The sequence below is a fragment of the Prunus dulcis genome, chromosome 4 (assembly GCF_902201215.1).
Source record: "Prunus dulcis chromosome 4, ALMONDv2, whole genome shotgun sequence".
NCBI lineage: Eukaryota > Viridiplantae > Streptophyta > Magnoliopsida > Rosales > Rosaceae > Prunus > Prunus dulcis.
The window spans coordinates 9,282,437-9,301,437 of NC_047653.1; the positions used below are offsets into that span (position 1 = coordinate 9,282,437).

General features: G+C 40.3%; 1 protein-coding gene and 1 pseudogene across 1 annotated transcript; one reads left to right on the forward strand and one right to left on the reverse strand.

Annotated features, from left to right (window-relative positions):
- Window positions 1-1,049: 1,049 nt before the first annotated feature.
- On the reverse strand, window positions 1,050-12,665 carry LOC117625708 (annotated as a pseudogene).
- Window positions 12,666-16,798: 4,133 nt separating this feature from the next.
- On the forward strand, window positions 16,799-18,104 carry LOC117625291 (macrodontain-1-like). Its single transcript, XM_034356875.1, has 2 exons — window positions 16,799-17,291; window positions 17,500-18,104. Exons 1-2 carry the CDS (start codon window positions 16,799-16,801, stop codon window positions 18,102-18,104), a joined length of 1,098 nt encoding a protein of 365 aa, XP_034212766.1.
- Window positions 18,105-19,001: the final 897 nt, after the last annotated feature.

Below are 19,001 nucleotides of genomic sequence, written 5' to 3' on the forward strand. Positions count from 1 at the left end.
TTGCTATGGGATCTTATTATCCAACCGCGTGACATATTGTTTCCCTCTTTTCGGTAATTCATGATCATGAGATCTTGGAGCTATAGCTTAGTATGATTAAGCTTATTTTTATTCTTTTTGTTTCTGGTTGGTTGTAAAGTACTGGTTTTATCAATGAATAATGATTGCTTTCCATTACATATATGTTCATATTATATTATATTATATTAATGATAGCTTCACTTTTCATTTTTAAACATGTACATAATTCCATATCTTAATAGTGTAAATCCATTCCATCCGCATTATTACATGTGGATTAGTAACAGTAGGTAGCATGCATGTCCAATATAAATTTTTATTTCTACATTTTTATGGGATTTGACTTAATTATCCGTTCATTACAAGCAGAAACTGGAAAAATAAAAATAAAAAGTGGCTTCAATTCACAGATGACACAATCCTCTATCTGACTTCCATGATATTCTACTTTTTTTGCCGTTTATTTTGGTTTCTCCAATCATATACTTCATAGAGTTGCAGTCTTAAAGACGTGACAACGCTAACTGTTGTTTGAAACGCTCTTGTGCTTCTCAGTACTGTTGCTTGGTTTCAATGCCATCTCAATAGCCCTTACCAAGTATTTATCTTCACAATATTTTCACACATCCTTTCCTGAATAAAGCATTTTTGAATATCCATGTCTTTAAGTAATGTATATGCATATATATTTTATTATTTTGTTCGTATATACAACTTAGGAATTCTTCACCACAATAGCTATTACACCAAAGTACTTCAATAAATCGTTTTGTGTTTAAAATTTGGAACGGTTTTGACCAAGCCTGCATGCACTCAGCAAGCTAAACACATATACATTACATACTCGCACTTCTTAGTTCTAATAGTGTTGTATTATGATTATGAACAAAAAAATGTCAACAATTTCTACGAAATATTATTCAAACAAAGAGGAATTACACAAAAGGAAATAATTTTGCTCGTAGTGTGCAAGAGATTAACCCTAGATATCGTTCATCAGGTAATCCTCAAGAAACCTAAGTTGATCTTCAGTACTTGTGCCCTGCTGACCGTACTGTGCAAGTAAACTTGGATTAACCATGGTGTCCTGTTCACCCCCGACATCGTTCATAAGGAAATCCTCGAGAACCCTAAGTTGATCATAAGTACTTGCATCAATATGCTGCTGCTGATCATGCACATGCTGGGCTTGGATTTCTCCACAGGAAGGCATGTCTACTTCATGAGTTTGTCGTTCTTCTAATTTGCTTTTGCCCGATGTTTTTTCTTTCTAACAAGACAAAGAACAATTGTCTCTTTGTGAGATTCATCAACAATATTAACTTCACAATATTTTCACTTCCTTGCACAACTTTGTCTTAAATAAAGCAGTATTGAATGTCTTTAAGTAGTGTATGTGTTTTATTATTTTGTTTGTAGATACAACTTATGAAATTCTTCGCTATATAAATAGTTAATACACGAAAGTACTCCAATAAATCATTTTGTGTATTAAATTTGGAACCGTTTTGACTAAGCCGCAGATAAAGAAATGCACTAAGCAAGCTACATATATATATACTTATAGTGTTGTATTAAGAACAGATAAATTACAAAAAGAGGAATTAATTGTGCTTGTACTGTGCAAGCAAAATTGGATTAACCCTCGATATCGCTCATAAGGTAATCCTCGAAAAGCCTAAGTTGATCTTCAATACTTGTGCCCTGCTGACCGTACTGTGCAAGCAAAGCGGGATTAACCATGGTGTCCTGTTCACCCTCGACATCGTTCATAAGGAAATCCTCGAGAACCTTAAGTTGATCTTCAGTACTTGTGCCAATCATGTCCTGCTGATCGTACTGTGCAAGCAAACTTGGATTAACCATGGTGTTATGTTCACCCTCGACATCGTTCATAAGGTAGTCTTCCAAAAAAAGTTGATCATAAGTACTTGCGTCAATATGTTGCTGCTGATCATCATGCACAAGCTGGGCCTGGATCTGTCCACGGGAAGCCATGTCAACTTCATGATTTTGTCGTTCTTCTAATTTGCTTTTGCCCAATGTTTCTTTCTTTCTAACAAGACAAAGAACAATTGTCTCTTTGTTTGGCACTCGCACGAGAGATTCATCAAGCTGGAACTCAAGCATGATCCAACGGTCATCGTGGGGCGAGCCAGGGTTCATGTATCGAAATCGTTTTCTGATGCCAATATCATTCCCACAAGCACGTATTTTCTTGCCGGAGTCTTCTCCTTTCCAAACTCCGGTACCGGCGGTGCCAACTGTTCTGCAAAACCGCGAGCCATTTGGAGTCTTCTTCTTGAGTGTGGTGAAGACGTATGTCACGTGCTCTCTCATGAGTTAGTGGAGATGGTTACATGGTTATTAGTTGTTGCATAATTGTAGGAGTTTGCATGTCTTTAGTTGTTGAGTAGTTTTAGGAGTCATGTTATCCACTTTTATAGTGGGGGCGTCATGGGAAAAGTTTCCCCTTTTCTAAGCTTTCAGTTAGAGTCCTTATTTGTATAAATTTCAGTGGCTTTTCATTAATGAGATATCAGATATTATCCCTTACTGTTAGCTCTTGTCTAACTTGGAGGTTTTGGGTTCGCTCGAAGCAACCCTTATCGTCTAATTGTTATCCCAACTGAGCCTTCTAAATATTGCTGCAGCCATAGGTGGCCGTAAGAAGAAAACTACATACCAAGTCCCTATACCTAATCGCCCAATCACACGAGCGTTGTCCCAAGCACATAATAGCTTGGTATCAGAGCTGGGCATGGAGGAGCAACGGGTAGAACGCTTGGAAACTGAAGTGGGCTCCCTAGCCACTGGACAAGAAAGAATACTCAAGGAGATGCAAGAGATGTTCGCAGCCATGAATGCTCGCTTGGATCAAATTTCTCGAACCGGTGATGGATCCAGTAGTGCTTTCAATGGTGGTGGAGGTCGAACATTTGGAAGTGGATCCACCACTCCAAATTCTGGCAACTCTTACCTTCCTAAAATGGTGAAGCTAGACTTTCCTCACTTCAACGGATTGGAAGATCCCACAAGTTGGATATGTCGTGCTGAACAATTCTTTGACTTTCACCACACTCCAGAAACGGAGAGAGTTCCGTTAGCTTCATTTAATCTTGAAGGGGATGCGCAATTGTGGTTCCAATTGATGAAGGAGGAAACCCCGATCACCACATGGGCAACTTTTAAGCAGGGATTGCATGACAGGTACGGTCCCACCCAATTTCAAGACTTCTTTGGTGATCTGACAAAGTTGCAACAAACAGGTTCAGTACGAGATTATCAAACCCAGTTTGAGAAATTATTGATTAGAGCAGGACGACTCACTCCAGATCAACAAGTTGGCTGTTTTGTGAGTGGGTTGAAGGAGAATATCAAAACTGATGTGCAAGCGTGTAAGCCGCAAACACTCTCTGCTGCTATCGGTTTGGCTCGCCTGTATGAGTCCCGCAACCAAACAAATAGGCGATACTCACCTTCCGATGTGAAGCAGCCCTCTACCAATATTGTTACGAAGTCTGACCGTCGACAAAATTTCATGCCAATTAAGCGGCTGTCTCCAACCGAATTAAGGGAACGAAGAGACAAAGGACTTTGCTTCAATTGTGATGAAAAGTTTAGTCCTGGACACAGGTGCAAAAAATTATTTCTCATTGAAGGTTGTTGGCCTGATGTAGAAGACGAAGCTGAGGGCGAATATAATGCTGAAGTTGACTTGGCTGGAGAAGAATTACCTGAAGTATCTATTCATGCAATATATGGTGCTCGGACTCCCCAGACAATGAGGGTGCATGGCAACGTGGGCAAACATCAAATGACTTTCTTGGTCGATTCTGGAAGCACACATAATTTTTTGAGTAGTAAAATTGCTCGAAAGGCTGGCATTAACCCCACTGGTTTTGGAAAGTTTGAGGTTTCGGTTGTAAATGGCGAAAAGCTTGCAAGCGATGGGCTTTGCAAAGGAGTCTGCATTCTAGTTCAAGGTGTTCCTATAACTGTTGATATGTACCTTCTTCCGTTGGAGGGGTGTGATGCTGTTCTGGGGGCCCAATGGTTGAGCACGTTAGGGCCAATTGTTTGGGATTTCTCTCAATTGCAAATGAAGTTCAATGTGGGAGGGAAAACAGTGGTTCTTAAAGGGGTGACACCACAGGATAAAATTGTTAATGAGCATGAGATTTGTAAGGAGTTGAAGAAAAAGAAAGAAGGCGTCATTCTGCAAATCTACTCACTTGTTTTGCAAGACCATGACGGTACATCATTTCCCAAACTTGATTTGATGTCTATTAATTCAGATTTAAAGCATCTTTTGCTATTTTTTGATGACATATTTGTTGAACCACGTGGATTACCACCACCAAGATCCCATGACCATGTGATACCGCTAAAGGAAGGTAGTAATCCGGTGAGTGTGAGGCCTTACAGATACCCACAATTTCAAAAGAACGAAATTGAGCGGTTGGTGGCAGATATGTTGAAATCAGTTGTGATTCGGCCTAGTCAAAGTCCATATTCTTCTCCTGTGTTATTGGTTAAGAAGTATGATGGCTCATGGCGACTATGCATAGACTATCGAGCGTTGAACCAGAACACCATCAAAGACAAGTTCCCTATCCCTGTCATTGACGAACTGCTTGATGAACTTCATGGTGCCAAATATTTCACCAAACTGGATTTGCGTTCTGGATACCATCAAATAAGGATGCATCCAGATGACATATCCAAGACAGCATTCCGGACACATCAAGGGCATTATGAATTTTTGGTAATGCCATTTGGCCTCACCAATGCACCCTCCACTTTTCAGTCACTAATGAATGAAGTCTTCAAAGAATACCTTCGTAAGTTCATTTTGGTATTCTTTGATGATATTTTAATTTATAGCTCAACATGGGAGCAACATTTGGAGCATATAAAAATTGCGTTGTCTATTTTGAGGGCTAACAAGTTGTTTGTGAAGGAAGAAAAGTGTGCATTTGGACAGGAAGAAGTAAAATATTTGGGGCATGTTAATTTCTAACAAAGGAGTTGCTGTGGATCCAGAAAAAATTGATGCTATGCTGGAGTGGCCCAAACCAACCACTGTCAAAGCTTTACGTGGGTTCTTGGGCCTAACTGGGTATTACAGAAAATTCATTCAAGACTATGGCAAGATTGCTAGACCATTGACTGAGATGCTTAAAAAAGGAAGCTTCAAATGGAGTCTCCAGGCTGAAGAATCATTTGAGAGACTCAAAGAGGCGATGACGAAGGCTCCTGTTCTTGCTTTACCAGACTTTAACCACCTATTTATGGTGGAGTGCGATGCATCTGGATCTGGAATTGGTGGAGTTCTAATGCAAGAAAAACGCCCAATAGCATTTTTCAGCCATGCACTACAAGGTAAGACTTTGTTCTTATCTACCTATGAAAAGGAGATGATGGCTTTAGTGTTTGCAGTGCAAAAGTGGAGGCCATATTTACTTGGGCGAAAATTTGTTGTGCGGACTGATCAAAGAAGCTTGAGGCATTTGTGGGAGCAGAAAATTACTACAACGGCCCAAGAAAAATGGCTTGTCAAGTTGATGGGCTATGACTTTACCATAGAGTATACAAGAAGGGAAAGGAAAATTTGGTGGCCGATGCTCTTTCAAGAAGGAATGCAAGTGGAGTGGCAGCCATCTCAACCCCTGTGCCGAATTGGTTAGATCCAATCAAAGATGAGGTACAAAGCAACCAGACCATGCAAGAGTTGGTGGACAAGTGTGAACTGTTGAGAAACTGAAATTAACTTAAACGTAAAAGGACTCTTTGAGCAAACGTATTTCGCAGCTATGAAATACTGCAGTTTTCCTCTCTTATAAATATCTGAAAAACAAAGCTTACAAAATAACAATCTCCACAATAACCACTAACACACAAGTGCAGATTTTGTGGAGTTCAACTACCTTAAGCAACGGAAGCAAATTTGAACGTGGGGAACAGACTAAACCACAACTTCTACATTCTAGGACTTCAGCTTGACTTGGTCTCTACATGGCCATGTCAGCATTATTTAATTAAAAAACTAATTAAACTTAACTGAATAACTTTTAACACCCTCCCTTAAACTGATTTTTACGAAAAACAGTTTAGGATCTCTACACCATCACATAGTCATCTTCCTGTTCAATGCACACCATCACATAATCATCTTCCTGTTCAATGCTTTGAAATGAACAAACTCCCAACATGCTTCTCAGCTTCTCAAACGCAGGTTGCTTCAAAGGCTTAGTTAAGATGTCTGCAACCTGCTCCCCACTCTTGCAATATTCAAGTACAATCTTCCCATCACTGCACAGATCACGCAAAAAATGAAAACGTACATCAATGTGTTTACTTCTCCCATGCATGACTGGATTCCTCGATAGCTTTATAGTTGATATGTTGTCGCAGTAGATGGTTGTTGGTCCCTTTTGAACATCACCAAGCACTTCAAATATTTTCTTAAGCCACATAGCTTGACAGGAGCTTGCAGCTGCTGCTACATATTCAGCTTCTGTTGAGGAAAGTGTCACAATTTGTTGCTTCTTTGAGGACCACGATATTGCACCAGAGTTGAGCAGAAATGTGTGACCGGAAGTGCTCTTACGATCATCTATATCACCTGCATAGTCACTATCTGTGTACCCAACAAAACCAGAACCATCTTCCCTTTTATAAAACACACCATAATCAATTGTCCCCTTTACATACCTGAGAATTCTCTTTGCTGCATTGAGATGCATTTCAGTTGGTTTTTCCATATATCGGCTCACAAGACTCACTGCATACATGATGTCAGGCCTCGTGTATGTTAAATACATGAGACTCCCAATTATCTGTTTATAGAAAGTGCTGTCAACCTCCTTTCCACCTTTGTCTTTGCATAGCTTTAAGCCGTGTTCAGCTGGAGTTCCAAATGGCTTGCAGTCATCCATCTGAAACCTGTTAAGAATGTCCTGTGCATATTTTTTCTGGTAGATGAAATTACCAGCAGTAGTTTGAATGACTTCCAATCCAAGAAAATAGTGCATTAATCCTAGATCAGTCATTTCAAACTCCATCATCATAGACTTCTTGAATTCATCAAACATTTTAGCATCACTTCCAGTGAATATCAAGTCATCAACATACAAGCATACCATGAGTATTTTACCTTCTTCCTCAGTCTTGACATAAAGTGTGTGCTCAAAAGGACATTTGTGAAATCCAAGCTTAGCAAAGTGAGCATCTATGCGACTGTACCAAGCTCGAGGTGCTTGTTTCAGTCCATAGAGTGCTTTCTTCAGTTTGAACACCTTCTCTTCTTTTCCTTTTCTCTCATAACCAGGTGGTTGATCAATGTACACCTCCTCTTGCAGGTTTCCATGCAGGAATGCTGACTTTACGTCTAACTGAAAAATTTGCCAGGAATTTTGAGCTGCAAGAGAGATCACTAACCTAATCGTGTCGTGCCTCGCAACTGGGGCAAACACCTCTTTGTAATCAATGCCATGCTTCTGCTTGTAGCCCTTAGCTACCAAACGAGCTTTGTGCTTGTCAACCTCACCTTTTTCGTTCAACTTTGTTCTAAACACCCATTTAACACCAATGGTTTGCTTTCCCTTTGGAAGATCAGTTAACTCCCAGGTTTGATTCTTCTCAATGGACTTGATTTCATTGTCCATTGCTTCCCTCCATTTCTCCTCTTTAACAGCCTCAGTATATGTGATTGGATCACTATCTACAAGTAATGCAAAGTGAGCATTTTCATCATCAGAACTTGAATAACTTACATCGTAGTCCATCATCCATGCTGGCCTCTTCCTTGAGTTCTCATCTCTCAAATTGTATCTCTCTTCTTCAAACTGTTGAGATGACTGAACTTCAAGTTGAGGTGGCTGCTGGGCTTGAGTTTCAGGAGCTGCTACCTCTTCATTGTCTAAATCATCATAAACTGGAATTTGTTGTTGAACCGATCTGTTCTCAGACCAATTCCACATAGTGTCTTCATCAAATATCACATCCCTGCTTACCACTATCTTCTTTGTAACTGGATTGTACAGTTTGTACGCTTTTGAGACTTCACTTACACCAAGAAAAACACATTTTTCACTTTTGTCATCCAACTTCTTTCTTTTCTCATCGGGGATGTGTGCATATGCTATGCACCCAAACACCCTAAAGTGATCAACCGCCGGCTTCAATCCACTCCAAGCTTCTTGAGGAGTCATATTCTTAACAGAAAATGTGGGACTTCTGTTTAAGATATGAACTGACCATAGCACAGCTTCAGGCCAAAACTTCTTGGGAATTCTTCCTTTGACTAGCAGACTTCGAACCATGTTGAGAATGGTGCGATTTTTCCTCTCACTTACACCATTTTGTTGTGGTGTATAGGCAGTGGTCAGCTGTCTCTTGATGCCTTTCTCTTTGCAAAATGCATCAAATTCCTTCAAACAGTACTCTCCCCCACGGTCAGTTCTTAGAGTTTTAATCTTCTTTTCTGATTCATTCTCAACTAGAGCTTTGAAGCTTTTGAATGCTTCAAATGCCTCTGATTTTTCTTGCAAGAAATATACCCATGTCTTTCTACTAAAATCATCAGTAAAGGAGATGAAATATTTCTTGTTACCATTTGAGATGGGATTTATTGGTCCACACAGATCTGAGTGAACCATCTCCAGGATTGATTGAGCCCTTGCTGCCTTGCCACTTGGAAAAGAGTCTCTTTTGTGCTTCCCAGTGATGCATTCTTCACACATCTTTGATGGAGGAGTTATATCAGGTAAGCCAGTGACCATCCCTTTCTGGTGAAGTGTTCTCAAGCCATTAAAATTCAAATGGCCATATCTGTAGTGCCATCTCCACGGGTCATCTTCTTTGGCAAATAAGCAAGCCTGCAGAGTCTTGATTTTCAAAGGAAACAATCTGTTGGAAGACATTTTTACAACAGCAATGGACCCTCTTTTTGGGTCGTACACTTCACACTCTCCTTTATAGATTGTAATCCTGTAGCCTTTATCTTGTAACTGACCAGCACTCAGCAAATTTGTCTTCAAATCAGGAATATAAAAGACATTTGAGATAGTTTCAATAAAGTCATTTTTAGTTTTGATTTGAATATCTCCCTTACCCATTACTTTCACTGTTGACTTGTCACCAAAACTCACTACTGTGTGAAAGCTTTCATCCAAATTAATAAAGGAAGACTTACATCCACTCATGTGATTGCTGCATCCTGTGTCCACATACCATGTCTCCTGATCAGTTTTTGTCAGTGCATGAAAAGCCATCAAAAGTGTCTCTTCCTCCTTCTTTTTCTCCACAAAATTTGACTTTTCTCCTTTTTCTTTTGGTAACTTCGTGTAGCACTCATTCTTGTAGTGCCCAAAATTTCCACATCTATAACACTCCACTTTTGACTTATCAAAGTGGTACGTTCCTTTTTCTTCAAAGTCATCATCTCTTTTGAAAACATGAGATGACTTGCTGTCATCTCTATGTCCAGACCGTCCACCTCCTCGATGACCTCGACCACTTCTTCCTCTACCATGTCCACCTCTTCCACGACCTCTTCCTCCTCGAGAACTTGAGGACTCAGAAACAATGGAAGCTTTCAGAGCTGTTTGTTCTTCACTAGCAGTGGTGCGGTTAAGTCTTTGTTCATGCACTAACAAAGAGCTTTGTAGTTCATCAACTCGTAACTCAGCAACGTTCTTTGCCTCTTCAATTGAACAGACAATGTAGTCAAATTTTGGAGTCAATGATCTCATAATTTTCTCCACAACTTTGACTTCTTCCATGGTGCCACCATTGGATCTCATCTTGCTTGCTATTCCCAGAGTTCTAGCAAAGAAATCAGTGATGGACTCTCCTGATTTCATTTGTAAAGTTTCGAAGTCCCTTGTTAGAGTTTGAAGCACTGCACGCTTCATCCTCTCTGACCCTTCATATTTCTTCTTCAAAGAATCCCATATTTGTTTGGAGGTCTCCTTCTCGAGTATAGTCTCCAAGATGGATCGATCAAGTGCCTGAAAAAGGTAATTTTTCACCCTCAAGTCCTTCAGCTTCTGTTCAGCAACCCTCTTTTGTTGTTGTTCAGTCAACACAACTCCCTCTGCTGGGGCGTCAATTCCTGATTCCACAAGATTCCAATACTCCTTTGACCTGAGAAAATTTTCCATCAGCATGCTCCAATGGTCGTAGTGACCATCAAATCGTGGAATCGCTGGTTGAATAAAACTCTCAGTGGCTTTCTCAGTTGCCATTGTTTCTTGCTGCTGCAAGACACAATCTTTCACCTTTTTCAAGTTTGTTCAGGCCCAGAAGGGCTCTGATACCAGATGTTGAGAAACTGAAATTAACTTAAACGTAAAAGGACTCTTTGAGCAAACGTATTTCGCAGCTATGAAATACTGCAGTTTTCCTCTCTTATAAATATCTGAAAAACAAAGCTTACAAACTAACAATCTCCACAATAACCACTAACACACAAGTGCAGATTTTGTGGAGTTCAACTACCTTAAGCAACGGAAGCAAATTTGAACGTGGGGAACAGACTAAACCACAACTTCTACATTCTAGGACTTCAGCTTGACTTGGTCTCTACATGGCCATGTCAGCATTATTTAATTAAAAAACTAATTAAACTTAACTAAATAACTTTTAACAAACAAGGTGAAGCGGTGGGTCCTTGGGAATTTAAGGATGGCATACTCTACTTCAAAAATAAAATTTATTTAATGTCAAATTCTTCTCTAATACCTGTCATAGTGGAGGAGATGCATTCAAGCACACATGAGGGTTACCACAAAACCTTGCAGAGAGCAAGGTCAGTCTTTTACTGGCAGGGAATGCGAAGCAGTATCAGAGAATTTATCAAGCAATGTGACACTTGTCAAAGGAATAAAGGAGAAAATACTAAGCCAGCAGGACTTCTTCAACCTCTCCCAATTCCTTTACAGGTATGGACAGACATCTCAATGGACTTTATTGATGGCCTTCCTAAATCCAATGGGAAAACAACTATTTTTGTTATAGTTGACAGACTCTCAAAGTTTGCCCATTTCATTCCGGTCTCTCACCCATATACTACCACAACCATAGCTCAAATATTTTTTGACCACATCTTCAAACTATATGGTATGCCGCAAAGTATTGTTTGTGATAGGGATCCCACTTTTACAAGCCTTTTTTGGAGGGAATTATTCAGATTGCCGGGAACAAGCTTCAATTTTAGCTCATCTTATCACCCCCAAACTGACGGACAAACTGAAGTGGTAAACAGGACTGTTGAAATGTATCTAAGATGTTTTACAAGTCACAACCAAAAAGAATGGGTGCGATGGATTCCTTGGGCTGCATATTGCTACAATACCAGTATACATGCTTCTACCAAAAAGACTCCATACGAGATAGTTTATGGGAAACCACCGCCGAATTTATTGTCCTATGTTCCAGGAACCACTCAAGTGGAAGCCGTTGATCAGGAGCTACGCAGCAGAGAACAAGTCCTCAAGGACCTGCGAGAACACTTGCTTGTGGCTCAAGAGCGCATGAAAAAGTTCTACGATGCCAAGCGAATTGATAAAAGCTTTGAGGTTGGTGACTTTGTCTATCTGAAATTACAACCTTATCGCCAAATGTCTTTGTCACTACGAAGAAATCTGAAGTTATCACCAAGATTCTTTGGGCCATATGAAATTCTCCAGAGGGTGGGACAAGTGGCTTATAAATTGAAGCTTCCTGAGGGGTCCAGAATTCATCCAATCTTTCACGTGTCATTGCTCAAAAAGAAGGTGGGCACTAACGTGGCAGTCCAAGACTCTTTGCCTGCACTTTCATATGGAGAGGATACTCTTTTTCCCATGCCACAAGCCATCCTTGGTCAACGAAAAAGGAAGAATCAGGAAGAAGTCTTGGTACATTGGAAAGGCTTGTCTCCAGCAGATGCAACTTGGGAAAATTTGAAAGAGTTGCAACTCAGATTTCCAGATGTCAACCTTGAGGACAAGGGTTTTTTCGATGGAGGAAGGAATGTCACGTGCTCTCTCATGAGTTAGTGGAGATGGTTACATGGTTATTAGTTGTTGCATAATTGTAGGAGTTTGCATGTCTTTAGTTGTTGAGTAGTTTTAGGAGTCATGTTATCCACTTTTATAGTGGGGGCGTCATGGGAAAAGTTTCCCCTTTTCTAAGCTTTCAGTTAGAGTCCTTATTTGTATAAATTTCAGTGGCTTTTCATTAATGAGATATCAGATATTATCCCTTACTGTTAGCTCTTGTCTAACTTGGAGGTTTTGGGTTCGCTCGAAGCAACCCTTATCGTCTAATTGTTATCCCAACTGAGCCTTCTAAATATTGCTGCAGCCATAGGTGGCCGTAAGAAGAAAACTACATACCAAGTCCCTATACCTAATCGCCCAATCACACGAGCGCTGTCCCAAGCACATAACAACGTAGATGTCTTCTTGATCATCTGGTGATGAGTGGAAATCTCTCCATATCTCCCATGGTTCTTTTGCACCGTAGAGATCGCAGTCAGGAACAACACCTTTAGGATAATAGTTTCCATTCACTCTGGGGAGAAGGTAGTGAAGAAGTAGTTCTTCTTCTGAAGGCCTGAACCTGTACCCAACTGGAACTTGATAGCCACCCATATTTAATTCTTAACTAGGGTTTCTAATTAATGATGTGCAGCAGGAGAAAAACCAAAGGCTGCAAGTGAGAGAGCAACTAATTATTTGGGGTGTATTTATAGTGGTTGAATTTCTTGTAACCCACAAGTTCATGTTCCGAATTATTTGGGTAATTATTTTATGGACAAATCAGGGCTTGACATGTAAGGTGGATTGAGATAAACGAGCATATATACCGGGTGTATTTTGTTGCAGATAATTATGCCAAGGAGAATTAATAAACTAAATCATTGATAATAAAGAACTACAAAAATTATGGTCTTAATTACTCTTTTGTGTTGTTTATCATTGGACAAATTATAATGTTTTTATTTTGTTTTTGTTGCTTTGCTACTTGAAATAAGGAACGAAAACAAGGGCTTTTTGTTCCGAAACTTTTATTTTATCCTTATCCATAGAGAATTTTTGGTGAACATGAACTCTTACTTTCTTTTTGTTTTTAATTTTTATTTGCATTTTTTATGGACAATTATTTTATATATTTATCTCTTTAATACGAATTAGTTGTGTTTTGATAATAAAATATACAATTTTAAATTATTTTAAAATTAATTTAGTCATAAGGATATCATATAGATATATAGATGGAACAAATCCAACTGGAAAACCCTAATCCAATTGGAATTCTTATTTGAAAACAACCCAGAACAAACGCCTACTGTTTTTAATAGCGAAAATATATTTATTTCCGTTGTGTTTTTGCTCTATTACTACTTTTACCTAAAATCATGATGGGTCAGAGTAGCAGTGCTGGATGCTTCGGTGGATATGGACATGCAGGCAGGCAGGAACGGAACTTGGTCAATTTCAAAAACCATTGTTAAAGCAAACTTTATGTATAATTTGTAAAACCATACTTTATATATAATTTTTATCTTCATACAAGTAATGGTCTAAACTGAAAGGACCCGCCCCGAATTTTCCCAAAATCCGAGACGAATCCTTTGGAATTCCTGACATCACCCCGATGCCGGGCCCACTTACTAAAGACCGAGACTTTCTGCCGAAATTTCGGCAGAGTCTCCCCTATAAATGGGACATTTCCCAAAATTCCGACCTGCATAAAAACACATTTAATATCCCCAACTGGCAGCATGCACAATATAAATTCATGCAATTTACATAAATGGCCTTCGGCCTTCCAAAAATTCTCAACAAACTACCAAACCCGCTAACAGGTCAATTCATGTCGTAAACAAGGCAATAATAAATTCAAATATAAATTATGACTAACATTTAGTTTGCGGCTGCACCTAACAACCTTAGGCTGCCTACGTACCCTCCTTGAGGGATCAAGCCACACGTAGTTCTCTCAAAAACCTAATTCCACATATAGGCAATACCTTAATCCGTTTTCTCTGTAATTCACGTAATCTCCCCATACGCCGGTACTACCAACGCCACGTATGGGACCTGTCAACACGCCGGATAACCTACGCCACGTGCGACCATACCATACTACCATAATATCTCCCCATACGCCGGTACAACCAACGCCACGTATGGGGTCTGTCTCAACGCTTGATAACCTACGCCACGCGAGACCTGCACGTCATACCACATATCTCCCCATACGCCGGTACAACCAAAGCCACGTATGGGGTCTGTCGACACGCCGGATAACCTACGCCACGTCCGACCTCAACACAGTATCTCACAATCTCCCCATACGCCGGTACAACCAACGCCACGTATGGGGCCTGTCTCAACGCCGGATAACCTACGCCACGTGAGACCTGAACATCGTATCACAAATCTCCCCATACGCCGGTACAACCAACGCCACGTATGGGGTCTGTCCGCACGCCGGATAACCTACGCCACGTGGGACCTAACTTTCACTTGATGGTACTCGTAGTGAATCCAAAATTCGGGAAGGTACTTGAGGTAGTGCATATAGCACTCCAACTGACATTCTAGACTATGTTGTACCCTTGTACAACCATATAATTATATTTTAATTCTAATATTGCGTAAATCCCAACAACAGTCTAGCACCCGATAATCCCCTAGAGAAGGTGAGACTACTTCGGGAGACTCACGGTCAACCAAGGGTCAAACTACCCTAACCCTGGTCAAACGAGCCCACGGGGACCACGACCTCCAAACTCCGATCTGAAAGTTCCTATGGGTTCTATAAGGTATAGGACACTCGTCCTGCAAGTTTGGTTCAGATCGGACGGTCGGATCGCTCACGATCGCACGACCTAACGGATAATATAAAATATAATCTTTAAATTATTAAATCGGAACATCCGGGGCTCCGATTCACGATCCGTGAATTCCTCCACATCCTAAAAATACCTAGTTTAACATATATTATTTTCGAGACCATCCAACGGTCCCAACCTATCGAACCCGGATAACGCCCGATAGGCGATATCCGCTCGATAGTCAAACGACGTCCGAATTGAGATCCGCGAAATCCTACGCGCTCGTGACGGCACGAGGACCTCAAAACTGCCCAGAGACACGCCACCACCCTCGCCCACGCGCCGCCACACGCGCGGGCAGACCGGGTGTCCAAAGCGATAACGGTCCGTCGAAAAATCTTGGAACCGAGACTCCAAACTTCTACCCTAGGTAAAACACCCCATTTGGAGTCACTTTTGTTCTTGGACAACCCCCAAAAAGTGGCCGAAAATGGCCGATCACGGCGGCCGAAGTTCGGCCGATTTTCAATTCGAAAATCGAATTGGTTACGCTAAGAATCGATCTAATCCTACCCAACCATCAGCTAGAGCATGCAGAAGGGATGAATTTCCATACCTTGATCGCCAGAAATGCCGGCCGGAGGAGGGAGATCGGAGCCGACGAAGTTCCGGGCGAAAATCGCCATTTTCCGACGGCTGGAGCGGCGGCCGATGTCGGGGGAGGGCTGGGTCGTGACGCCGAGGCCGAGCCGGTTCTTTTGGCACCGGTCCCGACCGCAGCCGCGGCCGGTGGCCGGAGATATGAGGAGAGAGAGAGAGAGAGAGAGAGAGAGCCGACGGGAGAGGGAGAGAGATCGCGGGAGAGAGAGAGAGAGAGAGAGAGAGAGAGAGAAAACCAGATTTTTATAAAAAAAATTCCATTTCAAAATATTTACGATTGTGCCACTGGGTTTCTTTTGACCATAACTCTCCCGTTACAACTCCGATTCGAGCCCACTACGTGTCTATGAACTCGTCTCAGTACGACCTATCCAAAAATACCAGTCACGGTCCCAAACTCTCTCCGGTTAAAAATATGACTAAAATACCCTTAAATAATTAAATAATTAAATAAGGGTTAAATTTAGGGAAATTTGGGGTCGGGGTGTTACATAAACTACTATAAACCAATTTAATATACAGGGAGAGAGACACGACCTTAGATACAAAGGAGTGAGCTCATTGTGCCTAACCCACGTTTGCAACATATATGCAATATGCCATATATAATTTTTATATGACTCGCTCATATTTTGATGGCTGAAATGATGCGTATAAAAATGGAAGACTATGGGCCGGGGACGGTTGCTTCTTTATTTGTGGCAACGATTAGGGGAACCTGTGGGTTTTTGGAGCCTAATCAGGTCTTTAATGTTCTTCCTCCAAACAAAACAAAAAAATTCTTCCTGCCGATGTAAATATTTCTATCATGCAAAAAAAGAGAAAAAGGAAAAAACAAACCCTAGGACCCAAATTGAAGTTGATTAGAGTGGCGTCCCATATACATTGGTTACAGATTTAATCCAATGGCTGTTAGCATTTACGCCTTTTAACATAGAATTCAAGAAACTATTATAACGCGTTTTTCTATAATTAAGCCCATTGACCCATGAAATTTACGTTTAAGAAAGAGTTGGACCAAGGATTACCATTTAATTTATTTATTTCCTTAAAAGGAAGGATCTGAAATTAATATACAAGGTTTGAAATTTTTTCTGTTACTGGACATTAAAAAGATTAATTTGGGGAGTCATTACACGCGTAGAAAGGTAGGTGAACATGTACAAGTTAGTGTATAAAATCCCATCCCATATTGCATGCCTTGTTCCAATCATATTCTATTTTCATTACTACACACTAAGATATCCCTTTAGACTCTAAGTACGAGTTTACCAATTAATCATGGCTCTGCTCATCACAAACCAAGGCCAATCCATCTGCTTGGCTTTTTTTCTTGTGTTCATTTTAGCCTTCTGCTCCTCTCAAGCATCTTGTAGTCGCCAACTTTATGGTGAAGACAAAATCATGCTCCAGAGGTTTGAGGAGTGGATGGCTCAAAATGGACGAGTTTATAAGGATGCACAAGAGAAGGAGCTGTGCTACAACATATTCAAGTCCAATGTGGAATTCATTGAAGCTTTTAACAAGAACAAGGACCAAGGAAAGTACACCCTAAGCATCAATAAGCTTGCAGATCACACCAATGAGGAACTTCGAGCAATGCGTAATGGCTACAATGTGAGGCAACATCTCTCCAAAGAAGCAACCACCTCCAACTCCATGAAAGTAAGTCCAAACACTTTTTTCAGATATGAAAATGTAACCGAGGTGCCACCTTCCTGTGATTGGACTACAAGTGCCATAACACCGGTCAAGGAGCAAGGATATGATTGTGGTAAGCATGCATGTTTATAATTTAATCTATGCAGTGTAATACTTTTTTGACGAACAATCTGAAAGTATAAGATCATTATGTCTACTTCAAATTGTGAAGTTGGATGCTATGTTTGGGCAACTTTCAATACAATGAATATTTTGTTTAGCATTACATTACTTATTTCTGTATTCAATGATGATTCTGTCTAAATATCATAATGTTATAGGGAGTTGTTGGGCGTTTGCAGCAGTGGCAACCGTAGAAGGCCTTAACTATCTCAAAACAGGAAACTTAATTTCACTATCAGAACAAGAGGTTATCGATTGTGGAACTAGTACTGAAGTTGATGGTTGCCGTGGTGGTTATGTGGACAAAGCCCTCGAATTCATGATCCAAAGCAACAGAAGCCTATCAACTGAAGATGGCTACCCTTACAAGGCTGTAGATGGTGGCGTTTGCATGGTTAACTTGAATGCTTCATTCGGTGCTATAACCATAACTGGATATGAGCAAGTACCTCAAAACAACGAAAGTGCTCTGTTGCAAGCTGTTGCAAACCAGCCAATTTCAGTTTATATTGATGCAGAAGCAGAAGAGTTCAAACATTATTCGAGTGGTGTGTACACTGGACCATGTGGTACAAACTTAACCCATGCTGTTACTATAGTTGGATATGATACTACTCAGGATGATGGAACTAAGTATTGGCTGGTCAAAAATTCTTGGGGAGAAGAATGGGGGGAGAGTGGATACATGAGGATTCAAAGAGACATTGACGCTCGAGAAGGACTATGTGGCATTGCTATGGGAGCTTATTATCCAACCGCATGACATACAAAATAAAAGTAGCTAGCAGCTGCTAATTAATTCATGACCATTAGATCTTGGAGCTATAGCTTAGTATGATTAAGCTTATTTTTATTCTTTTTTATTTCGTGTTGGTTGTAAAGTGTTGATTTTATCAATGAATAATGATTCCTTTATAATAATTCCATACATTAAAAGTGTAGATCTGGTCCATCAATTACATATGGGATTTGTAAAATTGTAATAATACGTGGCACGAATGTCCAACACAAGTTTTTGATTGTTATATATTTTCCCTGAAATATGTTTATGTATGCATGGTTTTAATTGCCAAGCTAAACCCTAATATTCCAACTGAAAACCCAAATCCAATTGGGAATTCTTATTTGTTCAAGTTATATATCAAAAGCTAGCCAGAACAAACGCCTAAGGGTTTTAGCGGCATCATGGGCAGCGGGTGGGTCAGGTTGGATATGGACATGCTAGGCAGGGCACAAGTCGTACTTATTTATGTTAGTACGAAAATTATATTGGCATTTCCTAGACTGTAGTATAGGTTGAAAATTAGTTTGTGAGGAATTGCTACTGGAAGTTTTGACACTACTCTTTCAATCTCATACCTCCGAGGCATGCCCTGACCATATGAGAAACTTGACAACAGGTAAATCATGGACTTATAGTTGAAGTTTTTGTTTTGAGGCTTTGTGATTGAAGTTAAAATATGAGTCGGTTGGTGACATCATTAAGAGTCCTTAATGAATTAGACATTGTATTTTTATTGAATCAAAATTTATATTGTTAATCGGATAACTGTTTGGCTCTTGTGTGGCGTCTCATTGAGGAGATCATATTGCACCAGGTTCAAAGAGTTTTAGTTCAATTGGTCTTTGGATGACTAGTCATCCTTGCTCTCCAGCTTGA

Coding starts and splice junctions, on each gene's coding strand:
- LOC117625291 (XM_034356875.1), top strand. CDS start 16,799: ATGGCTCTGCTCATCACAAACCAAGGCCAATCCATCTGCTTGGCTTTT. Junction 17,292..17,499: donor GGAGCAAGGATATGATTGTG/GTAAGCATGCAT, acceptor ATAATGTTATAG/GGAGTTGTTGGGCGTTTGCA.